We start from the raw sequence: 15,955 nt of genomic DNA, 5'->3' as shown, positions 1-15,955 counted from the left end.
TCTGGCACTCAAAAAAAAAAAATTTGAACACCGCATGTTCTCACTCATAGGCGAGTGTTGAACAATGAGAACACATGGACACAGGGAGGGGAGCACTACACACTGGGGTCTGTTGGGGGGAAATAGGGGAGGGACAGTTGGGGGTGGGGAGTTGGGGAGAGACAGCAGGGGAAGACAGCAGATATAGGTGAAGGGGAGGAAGACAGAAAATCACACTGCCGTGTGTGTACCTATGCAACAGTCTTGCATGTTCTTCACATGTACCCAAAAATCTAAATGCAATAATAAAAAAAAAAATTTGAAAGGCAAGCCCAGCCATGGGGTGAGAGAAGATATTTGTAGTATACATATCCAACAAAGGACTTATATCTAGAGTATATAAAACAATAACAAAGGCAAGCACATCCCAATTAAACAGTGGACAGAAGGTTTGAACAGGTATTTCTGGAAAGATAGCTAAATATACTAAGCCTTCCTATCTGTGGGTTCTGCAATGCTGAATGTGGAATTTGAGCATTTGCTTATTTTATTATTGAGGAGAGTCTGGAACCCAGTCAACATTCCAGGGACAACAATAGCCAATAAACACATGGAAAAGTGCTCAGCATCATTAGAAAAATGTACAAGGAGGGTGACAAGAAATAAAAAGAGTAGACTGTGCCAAATGTTGCTTAGGATGTAGAGCATCTGAAGCATGTATACAGTGATCAGGGGAGTGCACATATTGTAACTTCTCAGAAAACTGTTCAGCAGTATCTACTGAGGCTGAATATTGCAGATACCTTACGATCTAGCAGTTCCATTCTTGGGAATATAACTAACAGAACAAGAACTTTCTGTTCACTAAAGGACATATATATAAGAATGACCACAGCAGCTTTACGAATAGTACTTAAAAACTAGAATCAGTCAAATGCCTGTTAATAGTAGAATGGGTACATTGTGGTTTATTCATACAATGGAATACTACATAGCAGTGAAAAAAGAACTGACTATAGTGACCTGAAATAACATAGATGAATTTTGCTTCTTTGACAAAAACAAGCCAGGCATAAAATTCTATGATTGAATGTATGTGAAATTTTAAAACAGGTTAAATTCATCTATAGTAATAGAGATCTGAATAGTGATTACCTTTTGCAGGGGGTGTTGCCTCGGAAGGAGCTTGAGGGAGCCTTCTGGGGAGCTGGAAGTATGGAACATCTTGATTTCGGTGGTAGTTACCCAGGATATACATATTTTAAGAATTCACCCATCTGTACACTTAAGATTTATGTAAAAATGTACTTTAATAAACACATAAGAAAACTCAAGGGCAACTGCTAGAAGAATAGAAATAGGATGATCAGTTTTTCATCCTGGGAACTGGGAGTGGGAAACAGCAAATAAAATTTGGAAATTTCAAACAAAGCCAGGAAGGAAAGGAAGGGAAAGCAGAGGAGGGAAGTAGGGAAATAGATAAATATATCTGTAACCATAAGGGTTTAGAGTTCTCTAATACAAAAGAGAACTCCATAAATGTGTAGGTATAAAACTTGCACTATAAGAGAATATACAAAGCAGCACAGGTTAATACTTAGAGATAGAAAAATAATTTTGCTAGCAAATGGCTAACAAAAAGCCAGAGCAATGTTAATCAGTCAGATATCATTCAAATGCATTAAATGGGGCAAAGCATTATATTTCATATTAATAAAAGGCATAATCCATTAAGAAAATAGAATTAAAGAAATTTTATATACTAGAAAACTGGGCCTTGAAATACGTAAAGCACTCACAGCCATAGTGGAAGACTAACGAGCCTCTCTGAAATCAGTAGATCAAATAGGCAAAAGTAAAGACTTACAAGATTTAACACAGTTATTAATCACAAGCTTGATTTCTGTTCTAACTTGTTTATATTCAGATACACACGTGTAATTTAAATTACATCACATGATACATATTCTGGAACTTTTCTCTTTACCTTGCCGTTGTACCCTGGCTGTCTTTCCATTTTAAGTGCGTGTTCTGCTGTCTTACTAATTTTTTAATGATGCACAGCACTGTATTAGGGACTACTGCATATGAACTCATTTACCTATCTAAGCATTTGGTTTGATGTCAGTTTTACATTGTTAAAAGCATACTCGTGTATTTTATACACATATGTAAATAATTTTTATTACAGAAATCTTTTTTTACCTTTCCATTTTGACTTGGTTTTGAAAACGCCATTTAAGTCACTGAAAATTTCTGATACAAGGTTTTATAGGGAATGCTTAAGGTAATAAACAAATACTGGTTTGCAAGAAAGCCTCAGGTTTTTATTCTTGTGCCCCATTTTCAAATCTGTGGTCTGTTATCTCATTCTGTCTAGAATTCTGCCTTTCTGACTAAAAGACTTTCTGCCTTTTCTGACAAAGATGGTAAGGGAGTAACAGTGCATTTACTCATACTTTGTCTTTCTCTAAATGGCCAGAATTTGGGATAATATGTTCTGTATTTTAGAGGACCTGTGAATCTGTGCTTTTAAAATATTGTCAGGTTTCCATTTATGGCATTGCAGTACATACTCTACTGAAAAATTCTCTTAATTTCAAAGACTTGTACCTCCAAAATGGAAACCTTTTATTTTTGTGAGCAGACTTAATGAATTTTGGAATTCTAGAATTAAAAAATGATTTATATTGTAATTTTGGAGATCTTCAGTTTAGATTTTTCTTTTCAAACATCTAAGCTCATTCAGTTAAAAAAAAAAAAAAGCAAGCAAACCTAGAGAGAATCTAAATGGTAAACGTGACTGTGTAACATTTACTCTTCATTGTGACTATATTTGTGCTTGACCATGTTTTTAAAATTTTCGTATTTTGAGACTCAGGCTTGTAAAGACTAAATGTTTATTTCAATGGCATTTGTGGCGTTCCACTTAACCTGTGCTTTCTTGAGCAGCTCTATGAGTTCATGATGCAAGTTGTGACTGTATGCCATCATGCTTTTTTTTGGTAGGCCGCATCTACAAGTGCTTGTTTACTGGCTCCGTGAGCTCACTACTGACACTGCCATTAGATATGCTGTCAACGTGAGTATTGAACCTGTGTGACAAACATTGCATGGTATAGATGATGCTTGCTTTTTTCTTCGCATATTTATTTTTGTTATAATTTGTAAATGTGTTTTGAGGACAAATAATTTATGTCTATTATACTAACAGTTATAGCTGCAGTAGAAGTAGCTGATAAATGTAAATGACATTTCTTTTAAAATATATGTTTTTTATGGGACTGTTTTGTAATGATGGAATGACTTTTTAAATAGGCTGTCATGCAGTTTAAGATACATACTACTGTCTTATGTTCATAAAAGGAAAGTTCTTTTGTTTTTTTTTTTTTAAGACAGTCTTGCTCTCTTTTACCTAGGGTAGAGTACAGTGATGCGATCTCTGCTCACTGCAACTTACACCTCCTGGGTTCAAGTGATTCTCCTGCTTCAGCCTCCCGAGTACCTGGGATTACAGGCACCCACCACCATGACGAGCTAATTTTTATTTATTTTAAGACAGGGTCTGGCTCTGTCACACAGACTGGAGTGCAGTGACACAATCTCAGCTCACTGCAGCCTCTGCCTCCTGGGTTCAAGTGATTCACCTGGCTCAGCCTTCTGAGTAGCTGGGATTACAGGCGTGTGGCACCAAGTTCAACTATTTTTTTAAAATATTTTTAGTAGAGATGGGGTTTCACCATGTTAGCCAGGCTGGTCTTAAACTCCTAACCTCAAGTGATCTGCCCGCCTGGGCCTCTCAAAGTGCTGGGATTACAGGCGTGAGTCACTGTGTTTGGCCAAGAGTTAATTTTAACGTGTTGTTAATATACACATTTGAACTCAGGTTTATTTTTAAAAATCTTTCCATAATTATTAGAATATAAATGCTAAAACTTGCCTGTAGTTACTTTACTGTATCTTGACATTAAGCATTGTTGCTTGACTTATATCGGCAGGCTTCTTTTTCCCTCTGACTTGATTGGCTTGAGGGTTGCTTGAATTGCTTTCATTAGGCTACTCGTTGACTCCAGAGGAACACTGGAGGCCTGATGGGGATAGTCGAAAGAAATTATAAACATGGCTTGGTTTTTTTTACAGTTTGAAAAATCGAGCTAGTTTTTCTCATAGAAGTTGTAACTAAACTTACTTTTTTTCTGAATAATATTTTATATTCTCTATAGATTTTTTTCTGCAAAATTTTACTTTAAATTTCCGTAATGTCTTATTAGTTGCTATATATTCCGTAACTCAGTAATTGAGGTCATCTGTAGGTGCACTGTATCACTTAATCTATTGCTGCAAAACAAACTGTCCCAAACCTTAGTGGCTTAAAACAACTACCATTTTATTTGCTTATAATTCTGGGGTCAGCAGTTTGGGCTGGGCTCAGCTGAGCCTTTCATCTATTAGGCTTGTCTAGGTCACTGAGCTGTTTTACTGGGACTTAATGATCTAAGGTGGTTTGTCTGAGATGTCTTGGTTCTCCTCCTAAGGCCTTTTATCTTCTAGAAGGCTAGTGGGGCTTTACATGGTAGTCTCAGGGCAGCATTCTAAAAGGGCAAGAATGGAAGCTTGCAAGCCCTCTTCTGACCTCTGGAATTTGGACAGCATCACCTTTGTCTAGAACTCACAAAACCAGCCCAGATTGAAGGAATAAGGGAAAAGGACTCTAGAGTTTGTCACCAAATGTTTAATATCTGTAATAAAAAGGATTATTGCTGATGGCAAAGAAGATGTAAAGGGGATATTTTGGTCCCAACCTTTAAGAATTTAATGGCCTGGAGAGTTCCTTAGTAAGGTGGTAGTTTGAATTCCTCTTGATTTAGGGCATATTGAAGACAGTATTCTCCTAGGGCCCATGCCGATTTAGTTAAAGTTTGGAGCTGCTGGGTCAAGGTCTACCAAATTGACACTTCCTGTGGTTTTCTATGGAGGGAAAACGTGATTCCATTAAAATGCTGGATTTTCTGAGGGCTAACGTTCCAGAGATTTTTGAGTTATCTGAATAATTCTGAAATCATAAACATGAACTAGGGAAGGAAAGCTAAGCCTCTTAATAGAGGAAAAGGACAAAATGGTCCTCAGTATGACAATACTTGGTGCATTTTCTTGTATGATTACTAAAGGAAGCATACTTCACCTTTCTGGATTTGTTGAGAAACTAATATACTTTGGTGCATTTGCAGTTAGCATCAAAACTTCATTTGCTTTCTAAGTGAAACACTTCTTTTTTTTTTCCAGCTTGAGATTTTTTTGAGTTGAGTCTCACTGTCACCCAGGCTGGAATACAGTGGCTCAATCACGGCTCACTGCAACCTCCGCCTTCTGAGTTCAGGTGATTCTGCTTTTTGAGATGGAGTCTCACACTGTCACCCAGGCTGGAGTGCAGTGGCTCAATCTCAGCTCACTGCAACCTCTGCCTCCTGGGTTCAAGCAGTTTTGCTGCTCAGCCTCTCAGGCTGGAATTATAGGCTCATATCACCATACCCAGCTAATTTTTATATTTTTAGTAGAGATGGAGTTTCACAATGTTGGCCAGGTTCGTCTCAAACTTATGACCTCAAGCGATCTGCCTGCCTTGGCCTCCCAAAGTGCTGGGATTACAGGTGTGAGCCACCACGCCTGGCCAAGTGTGACAAACTTCTATAAAATTTATGATAGACCTCTTTGTCTCACGCATGGCATACTGAATATTTCTCAGCCTTCATTATTTAATGTTGTCATTAGGTTTTTCTGGGGGTGCTCCTCTTTTCTGATTTGATGATTCTGTTAATTTGTGTGGGTTCAGGTGTCAGCTAATCAAGTTTTAAAACTTGTGTAAAGATACAGAAATTCTTAGAGTTGGACAGAGTTTTTAACCTTTGGTAAATTAGATAAATTTAATGCATGGCTTTTGTCGGGTATTAGGCTGCTTTTGTCTTTTCTGCTTGTGCCTTTCTGTTTCTAGGCCATGTACAAAAGATAGGCTATGGATAGCTAATTTCCATATAGTTCTGATGGTATTTGATGCCTAAATAAGATATATAAATAAGATATATAATACAAGTATATATACTTGTATTATTTAGATATATATTAAGATATATAATACAAGTATATATATAATACAAGTATATATAGGTTCTCATATTAGAATTTCACCTTCATCACAAATAATTCTTTTGGAGAAACTTGAGATTTTCATCCAAAAAATTATGATTTATTTTTCTGGCTTTTTTGTTTTTATTTGAGACTTTAGTGTAAAAGGAAACTTTTTACCTTTGTTTTCCTAATTTTAAGTGTTCTTTTGAGTAATTATATGTACTTTTTTTTTTTAATAGGGAAAATTTGTTGGCAGATTGTTTGCAGGGTTGTTTTGTGGTGACATGTACCCTGTGTGCATTCATCAGCCTGGTGTGGTTGAGAGAGCAGATAGTCCATGGGGGAGCACCAATTTGGTTGGAGCATGCTGCTCCACCCTTCAATGCTGCAGGACATCACCAAAATGAGGTAACTCCCCTACCCCAAAATTTATTTAGGTAGGTCATGGAAATTATTGTCTCTCACTAAGACTCAAACTCTTGACTTCCATGTCCCTCATAACTCATTTGTTATTACAAAGAAGGGCAGTGGAAAGGTTTGGGTGAAGATTAAGAGAGATGTGAAAAATCAAGCAAGTGATATTATGATTTTGCCTCTTAATTTTCTAGCTGGATTGGAAACAGCATTAGGGGCTATACTAAAGTCCATATGCACAGTCTTACCCACTGAGCAGAAATTTGAAAACATTTCCTGATAACAGAGAATTTTATATATGTATGTATATATAAAACAATTCTTTATGTACATATATATAAGGTTTTTAAAAAGTGTATTTTCATCCCTGATGTTGTCAGTAAAGACAAAAGACATTTTATAAAAAGGTTATTTTTAAGAGAGCTAGATTTCTTAACCATTTTCTGTGATGCTTTGTGAACTGTTGATCCCTTAACTATACCAAGTAAATATGTACATGAAGCGAGGTTATGTTCTTATATACTAAAATTGATCGCACATTGGATACATTTAAAAAAGATATCTTTGAAAGATTTTCTTTTTTAAAAAAAATTTATTAGAGTTTATATTTGTTTTCTAGTTTTTTTGTTTGTTTTGGGTTTTTGAGATTGGGTCTTGCTCTGTCACTCAGGCTGGAGTGCAGTGGCATGATGATACCTCACTGCAGCCTCACAACCTCCGGGCTCAAGAGATCCTCCTACCTCGGCCTCCTGAGTAACTGGGACTACAGGCACAAACCACCATGCCTGGCTAACTTTTAAATTTTATGTAGAGGCAGGGTCTTGTTGTGCTGCCCAGGCTGGTCTCGAACTCCTGGGCTCAAGCAGTCCGCCTGCCTCAGCCTTCCAAAGTGCTGGGATTACAGGCATGAGCCACTATACCTGGTCTGATTTTTTTTTTTTTTTTTTAATGTAAGAATAATGTAATTTGGAAACAGCAAAACAGAGAAGTAGATCTAAATTTCTGGACTTTTCTGTGATTTTTAGGTTCCAGCAGGAGGAAATGGTGCAGAAAATGTTGCTGCTGATCAGCCTGCTAACCCACCAGCTGAGAATGCAGTGGTGGGGGAAAACCCTGAGGCCCAGGATGACCAGGCAGAAGAGGAGGAGGAGGAGAATGAGGAGGAAGATGATGCTGGTGTGGAAGATGTGGCAGATGCTAATAATGGAGCTCAGGGTAATGGCTGCTTGTATGTCCTCTTTCTTCAGCACTGCAAATCTGCTCTCAATTTGCATAGAGGAAAAGAACTGGCATTTCCAAATTTTAATGTTCTGAAATTTTAACTTATTTTTACTTTATTTTGGCACACTGGCATTTATGGAAGTACATATGCATAAATATGTTTTTTTTCTATGAAATGGCATGTTTTGTGTTTTAAAATCCTTTTTACACAGGACTTTTTTTATAGGATAGATAGGAGGAAGTTATTTTTTAAGTTGGATTAGGTACTACTTTTTTGAAAATAAAGGACTTTGATACAGATTTACCTCATTTATTTGCTTTTCTCTTTCCATGTTCCTTGAGTCAGTGCAACTTTTAAAATTGAAAAAGAATCTTGAAGTGTATACTGAAGACAAGGCGCCATCTAAAGAAATCAAATGTCTCATGTTCTAGTAGTGTTAACTCTAGAATGTAAAAGGAGATTCAAGACAGGAGGCAGGTAGATCACCTGAGGTCAGGAGTTCAAGACCAGCTCAGCCAACATGGCAAAGCCCCATCTCTATTAAACATACAAAAAATATCTGAGTGTGGTGGTGTGTGCCTGTAATCCCAGATATTTGGGAGGCTGAGACAGGAGAATCTCTTGAACCCAGCAAGTGGATGTTGCAGGGAGCCGAGATCTCGCCACTGCCCTCCAGCCTGCGTGACAGAACAGGACTCCATCTTCAAAAAAAAAAGGCCAAGGACAGGGTCTGCCCGTCAGCTGTTGGTCACTCACTTCCTTCCCTCCCTCCCACCAGTTTTCCTGTCAAGCTTTGCACTGTCTCTGGGTCTACTTGACATGCCTGATATTTGAGTGTCTCTTTGTGTTAGGCAATGTTAGACACTAAGGATATAACTGTGACCAAAACATTACGCTGCTGCATTCCCAAAGTTTCTGGTTTAGTGAAGAAGTAGCAAATACATGTCGTGATAAGTGTTGTGCATGTTGCTCTGAGGATGCTGTTGGGGAGGGATCTATTTAATTTTTTTGAGACAAGGTTTTGCTCTGTCACCAGGCTGGAGTACAATGGCACGAACCCAGCTCACTATAGCCTTGACCTTTTGGGCTCAAGCGATCCTCCCACCTCAGTTCCAAGTAGCCCGGACTACGGGTGTGTGCAACATGCCCAGCTAATTTTTTTTTTTTTGTAAAGATGAATTCTTCCTGTTGTCCTGGCTGGTCTTAAACTCCTGGGCTCAAGTGATACTCCTGCCTCGGCCTCCCAAAGTGCTAGGATTACAGGCATGAGCCATTGTGCCTCGCCTAGACCTATTTTAAATAAGGTTTCCCAGATAGCTCAGAGTATGTTATATTTGAGCTGAGACCTCTGAAGGATGAGAGAAAGTGACTTGTGTAATGGGAACCGGGGGCCTTTGCAGGAGTGGTCAGAGGCTCTAAGAATGCAGTCTGCTGCTACCCTAGGGCCTGGCCATTATTTCTCTCTCTTGATCTAATATAGTAGCTCCTAACTATTCTTTCTCCTTCCATTCTTGCTCCACATAGTTCATATTACTCTGCTGCCTTTAAATCTTGTAGTAATTTTCCCATTATATTACTAAATAATAAAATCCAGACTCCACGTTCCTGTTGATCTGATTTCTGTCTGTCTACTACCCTCATCGTCATTCAGAATGTCCTAGTCCCCTGGCTTCCTTACTTTTCTCATATCTGCCAGATTCTTTCCTGACTTAGAGCTATTGAATTCCTCTCTTTCACATAACCCTATTTATTCCTTTTCTAGCTTTTATCTCAATCTAGGATTACCTTCTTTTATATGTATTATTTATTTATATGTATGTTTTAATTCTTATTTGTTCCCTGACAAGCAAATACTCAGTATGGAAATGTGGCTTAGCTTCTGAACAACAGCTTACAAACTACTAAATTTTACTATTTTTAGTGCATTTTACTATTTTTTATTAATTATTATTTTTAGTTCAAGTTCCATCAGTAACCTTTAAATTGCAATTATATTTTCAGATGACATGAACTGGAATGCTTTAGAATGGGACCGAGCTGCTGAAGAGCTTACATGGGAAAGAGTACGACCTTTTTCTGTCACGTATCCTGGTGTTTTAATCCTAAAATATATTTTAAACTTTGATATATTTAGATGTATACACTAACTTTATAGTTACAGTTGATGAAAAGTTACCAGAATTTTCATTCCTAGAGAAAGTTAAGTCATATACTTTTTGTGGTGAAACTATTGTGATGTTTGTGGCTTTTTTTGTATCTTACAAAACCTTGCTCCATTTACAAAATGTTTTGCCTAAAATTGTGGACTTTTGAAAAACAAAGTAACTATTTAAATTTAAGTAGTATTTTCATGCTTTAGTTGACAAAATAATACAGTTGTATTATGAAGTCTTGATTAGCTCTATATCTTCCGTAACAAATCCAAGATGGAATTTTTTTAGACTTTATAAATCTCATAGTTTTGAATAAAAGGAGACCCAAAATATAAAACTCTCATAAACAAATTTTTTTATTTTCTGAAAATGATAGGAGGTATTGGGAAGTAGTGGATGGAGGACTATGTGTAAAGATGTTGAAAGAAAATGTGGTTTTTTTTTCATAAATTAGAAAATTCTGTTGCATCTTGAGTTAATGCATATCATTTTTGTTTATTTTAGATGCTAGGACTTGATGGATCACTAGTTTTTCTGGTAAGTAAAACTAATTCTTTTTAATAACAGAATTGGAGTTATCTTAGTGATTTGGAAACTTCACATTTCTAGTATGTGGTGAAGGTCTAGATGCCCTTTGGCTTTTGCTTACTTTATATGTTGAAGATTATATGTTTTGTGTGCTGAAAATACTGAAAAAGCATATAAGCAATAACTATTTTTAAAAAATTATTAAATATTTGATTTTTAGCAAAGAAAATAAACTCCAGAGTTAATGGTAGTTAAAAAGAACTTGGTCTTCTTTTAAAGTTTCATTTTGCAGTGTTTATTGCCTGTACTGGTGGAAGCAAAGCAGTTTTGCATAGTTTCACAGTGAAAGGCCCCCAGGCTGATGTTAGGTTTTCCTGTTTGCTGAACACCACCTGTCTTTACCTAGGAACTCTGCCTTATTAGTAAAGATTGCAACTCTAAGGTGAGGAGCAGTTCTTTAAAGAACTTGTTCTTTAAAGAAGACTTGTTCTTGCAGGTAGCAGAAGCTCTACTGGTTGAGACATTAATTTAACAGGAAGTCCAGCGGAAAAATGGGCTTGAGGGTTGCTTGATCTATAGGCCTAACAATGTCATCAGAGTCCCAGATATCTCTGTCGATCTCCTTTGCTGTCCTCAGTGTTGGCCTTCTCTTCAGGCTGGCTGCAGATGAGGATGTTGAATTTAACAGTGTGTGGATTTTTAGGAACATACCTGATATAATTCCACAGTTTTGTGGGAATGTGATATTAATGAGTGTCTAGCCATGGTTTGATCACAGTCAGTATAGAAAGCATTATATGGCCACATACCAATTTATATTTCTTACCCCATCAGTTCCTCATAAATGAAGGACAGAAGTCATTGAGGTAGTGGTGTTGACTCAAACCCATGTGAGTTATTGGAAAAACCTTTCACAGGGTGAATTCATTCAGTAAAAAATATTTAATACCTATAGTGTGCCAGCTATTGTGATAGGCACTGGGGAATTCAGTGATGAATGAAACAGAGTCCCTGTTTTCAAAGTTGCTCTATAGTGTGGTAGAGAGAAATGAACACATAAACAAGGAATGTTTTGGAGGTATGTGTTAGACTCAGTGACAGAAAGTGTGCATAGGACACAAGAGGGGCACAAAAGAGGGCTTGATTAGGCGTTTCTTAGTGGAACAGAGTTTGTCAGCAGGAAATTTTCAGCGAAGATTAACTTAGATGTTGAAGCATAAAAAATGTTGGGGAGAGAGAAAATTTAGGAGCCATGAAGGCAGAGAGGTTGGAAAAATTGAGCCAACATAGTGAGAAGAAATGTAGTAGTCATTTACAAACTAATCACCCTTCTAGCTGATTGGATTTGTAGACAATTAGGGGACCTGAACAGAGAAATCTTTAAACAAAAGCTCTCTGGAAGGATCCTTTAACTTGATGGTTGGGGAAGGTTGTGGGCATGAATGAATTGACATGGACAGTCTGGTCAGTGTCAGCATAGGGCATAAAGTGTGTGTAACATGGCTGAAGGAATAGGCAGATAGCTGTCACAGACGTGGCAGTACGTAACTGTGAGAGGGGAACCAGATGGTTAGGTGAGACAGGACAAAGAAAGCCAGGGCAACATAGGGAGTGGAGAGACCAGAGGAGAATAAGCTAGAGTTTTCCAAAGGGGAGGTAGCCAGGCAGTAGTGACCCTGCAGGTGTCCCGAAAGCAGAGTGGACATTGAAAGAAACACTGCAGTTGACATTAACATGATGTTTATAATTAATTTGGCTTTCAAATTTTTCTCCATTTGGAATTTTTCAGTGTCATTTAATTTAAATGAAATCCAGTATTATTAACATCTGTGTAATTTGCCATAGATTATTTCTAAAAAGGAAATGTTTATAAATGAATTTGTTTTTTCTACATGTAATATTTTGAACTTTGAGTTTTATTAGGCTTAGTTGAGTTAATGAAAAATGAAAGTTACATATTTCTAGATTGAAATCCCAAAACAATAGAGGGAAAATTTCAGTCTTAGCTAATTTTAGTATTTGGCTATAGCTAAATAAGTGGAGTAGTCCAGTTAAACATATGTTAAATATGAATTCAATATGCATTATTGATGCTTTTTTCCTTTAGGAACATGTCTTCTGGGTGGTATCTTTAAATACACTGTTCATTCTTGTTTTTGGTAAGTTGTGTTTGTGCTTTTTTAAATAATATTACGGTAGGAATTTAGTTTTGTAGGAGCCTTATTATAGGTTTATTTTTAATTTTTTAATTTTTTTGCATAGGAATAAATACTAAGTGGTATATGAAAATAGTTTCATATAGGACTCCTGTGTAGATGGGCCCCAGACAGACAGATACTTTCTCAAGCAGTAGTGACTGCAGTTACCTACCTGTCTCTGCTTCTGTTGGGCGTTTGTGTCTTTTTTTGTAGAATCTGGTTTTAGACTGACTTGAGAATATACAGTTTTCTACTTCTGAAATTAGTTTTGTGCTGATTGTCTGTGTGCTCTTCCCTGTGGCAGAAGATCTTGTTTTCATCTGTCAAATTCCTGACCAAGGCCTTCTAGAGACCTTGACTTGGGAGCTGTTATCAGAGCTGGATGTAGACTTGTGGGAAGGCAGTAAGCCTTCCCCAAATGTGAGTGCCCCTTAGAACCAGATTCCAGCACATGCAAAATCACTTCCAAATACTTCTGTGAGGGCAGCTGTGAAGATTCTGTGACAACACACAATAGTCCCTCCCATTGGGAGTATTGGAGAAAGAAAGGTGAGGTTGAGGAAACACTGTTGATGAGGTTTCTCTCCTTTCCAGAAGAGGTAAGGAAAACTAAATTGAGTAAATCAAGGCCTTAGAGTTCAGTTTCTGTATCTTTTAGGGATGAGGAGGTAGAGTCTGATAGAATGGGGTTATTGTTAGGGGTCCTATGATTTGTGTCTGAGACCTCAGGCAGCATATCTCTATATAGGGATAATCTATGAACAATTCCTTCCTTAGTACCTGTGATTTACCCCTCAGCTCTGCTGAAGAGGTTGAGTAGAGATTTCTCCAGGCTTCTTCCACCAAATTCCAAGTTATTTGCTCTGTTGGGGACTACATTGTGACCTGTAAAGCAGATGTCTTTAATAAGAAGCCATGTGGTCTAAGGGGCTTTGAATGTTTGGACTGAGGATGAGACAAAAAATTGATTTCTGTATATTATCTGTAAAAGACAAAGGGAAATTGATTTGTATTTTGCTAACAAAGTATTTTGCATAACCTGCATTGATTTCTTAATTTTTAGTAGACACTCACAAAGGTGCAAATTTAATAGGAAGCTCATTCTTCGTTCTGCTTGCATATGGGGGTGTCTGTATGTTATTCTGCGCTTATTTTTCATTAGGTAAAATAATTCATATATAGACTGTGAAACTGTTTGATCTTGACTTTATTTTTATTTTTTTGAGAGAAAAAATTACAGATTTAAGTCTTTACTCTTGCAGAAAATCTTAATGCTAAATTGATGTTTGGAGAAACAGGTCACATTTAAAACATGAATTATACAAATAAGAACTCTCATTTATAGAAATCAAATCTAAGTAAAGTTTTTTCTAATAAGCTCCTGAGCTTGTACTGTGAAAAAAAATTTCTTAGTAAACTTATGTTTTATTACATAGTTAGGATCTTTTGAAATAAAGTAAGTTTTCTTCCATTAGGAACATACTTTTTCTTTTAATCATTGGGATTAAACACCCTCATGTTTTTTTCCTGCATGGGTTGCTCTGCTTGAAGTTTTCTACAGGCAGTTTTTTGGCTCTTGTAGTTATATGCTTTGCAGAAATGTAATCTGACCAAGCTCTGGTCTTCCTGCAGAAGGCGACGATCTTGAGAAACTATCCTTAATTTCAGGATGCCTTTCCGTTAGTTTGTGTATAATGGGATGGAAATTAATTGTTGCACCTGGTATTTAAGGTTAATAATTATTTAATACATCTGCAAATAGAGTTAAAACTTGGCCCTCCCAAGGGCCTAGTTGAGTCATCTTCAGACTGGGATATGAGAACAAAATAGGCAAAATTCAACATACAATTTTTTCTTTTTGCCTTTTAAAATTTCTTATGCTTTATAGTACACACAGTATGTTAGTAAACTAATACATATATATATATATATATATATATGTAATTTGTAAATGAATTTAAACATATTGAGGATACATGTTCAGAAAGATTCAGCCGGGTGCAGTGAGTCATGCTTGTAATCCTAGCACTTTGGGAGGCCGAGGTGGGTGGATCACAAGGTCAGGAGTTCAAGACCAGCCAAGATGGTGAAACCCTGTCTCTACTAAAAATACAAAATATTAGCCGGGCATGGTGGCGGGTGCCTGTAACCCCAGCTACTTGGGAGGCTGAGGCAGAGAATTGCTTGAACCCAGGAAGTAGAGGTTGTAGTGAGCCAAGATCACACCACTGCACTTCAGCCTGGGTGACAGAGTGAGACACTGTCTCAAAAAAAAAAAAAAAAAAAAAAAAAGATTACTACCATGGAATACTGAGAAAGGGTTAGAAGCCAGATCCCTAGTAGGTTCACTCTGATTTCTGCCTTCATGATTGAGTTCCCCACTTCCCTAGTAATCTATTATGCTGTTATTTCTACCATAAAGAAAAGACAACTATATTTTATTATTAAGAATGAAGTAAAATTTGGCCAGAAAGACTTGAGGAAAAAGAAGACTGTAAAAATTCTCAATAAAGATTTTAAATTTTCTTACTTAGCCATAATGCCGTTATTTCACCTTACAAAATTACTAGAATTTCTTTAATATTTCCTAATAATCCATCATATTTAAAATTTCTGGGTTGTCCCTTTAGATACCATTTTGCATTGGTTTATTTTAATGAAGATCCAAATAAGGTGCACATATTACTTTTAGTTGTTAAGTCCCAAGTTGTCAGTCTTTTAATCTAGAGTACTCTTCTCTTTGCTTCCCCCAACCCACCCTATTTGGCCATTGATTCGTTGCTGGGTTTAGGTTAACTTCCTCCTGTCCATCTGCTTCCTGGATATCCTCTGCCTTTATCCTTTGTCTCCCATATTTCTCTTAAACCTGAAGTCAGATCAAAGGGCCTTATTAGATTCAGGTTTGATACATCTGGGACAAATTGTTCACTGGTCACACTGTGCCTATTAATATGATTTGTGAGGAGCTGAGGTACATGGTATTGGATTGTCCACTTTTATCACTGGATTCAGGTGATATTAACCTGAGCCTCTAATCTTAGGTTTTATTTTTTCCTTTACCATTAGAAAGTAGTCTGTTGGGAGTGATATTTTTGTGTCTTATAGTGCTCTATCAACCTTCCACTTAATGATTTTTATTAGCTCGTGATGATTCTTGCCAGAATCATTTACTTCATTAAGGGTGGCAAAATGGTGATTTTTAAATTGTCAATTTTTTTACATTTATTGACTGGCTTTTCCATAAAGAAGAAGAAATTCTTATCAATTTGGATCTCTTTGGTCAACCCGAACCTGTTTGTCCAGGACAAGTAGGACAGATGCTCATATTTTTCCCCCTT

The 15,955-nt window shown here is 36.9% G+C and overlaps 1 protein-coding gene across 1 annotated transcript in view; it reads left to right on the top strand.

The window, feature by feature from the left end:
• MARCHF6 (membrane associated ring-CH-type finger 6) overlaps positions 1 to 15,955 on the top strand; it is a 77,161-nt gene that overhangs the window by 26,650 nt on the left and 34,556 nt on the right. Inside the window, exons 5-10 of the mRNA XM_032279099.1 lie at positions 2,989 to 3,061; positions 6,342 to 6,510; positions 7,542 to 7,731; positions 9,740 to 9,801; positions 10,396 to 10,428; positions 12,527 to 12,578. Coding sequence (XP_032134990.1) covers positions 2,989 to 3,061; positions 6,342 to 6,510; positions 7,542 to 7,731; positions 9,740 to 9,801; positions 10,396 to 10,428; positions 12,527 to 12,578 — 579 coding nt within the window. The remainder of the gene's footprint in view (positions 1 to 2,988; positions 3,062 to 6,341; positions 6,511 to 7,541; positions 7,732 to 9,739; positions 9,802 to 10,395; positions 10,429 to 12,526; positions 12,579 to 15,955) is intronic.

This window comes from Sapajus apella, unplaced genomic scaffold, assembly GCF_009761245.1.
Source record: "Sapajus apella isolate SASKATOON/1434 unplaced genomic scaffold, GSC_monkey_1.0 scaffold11, whole genome shotgun sequence".
Classification (NCBI taxonomy): Eukaryota; Metazoa; Chordata; class Mammalia; order Primates; family Cebidae; genus Sapajus; species Sapajus apella.
Note: the sequence above shows the minus strand (reverse complement) of the source record. Positions and strands in the feature narration are given on the sequence as shown.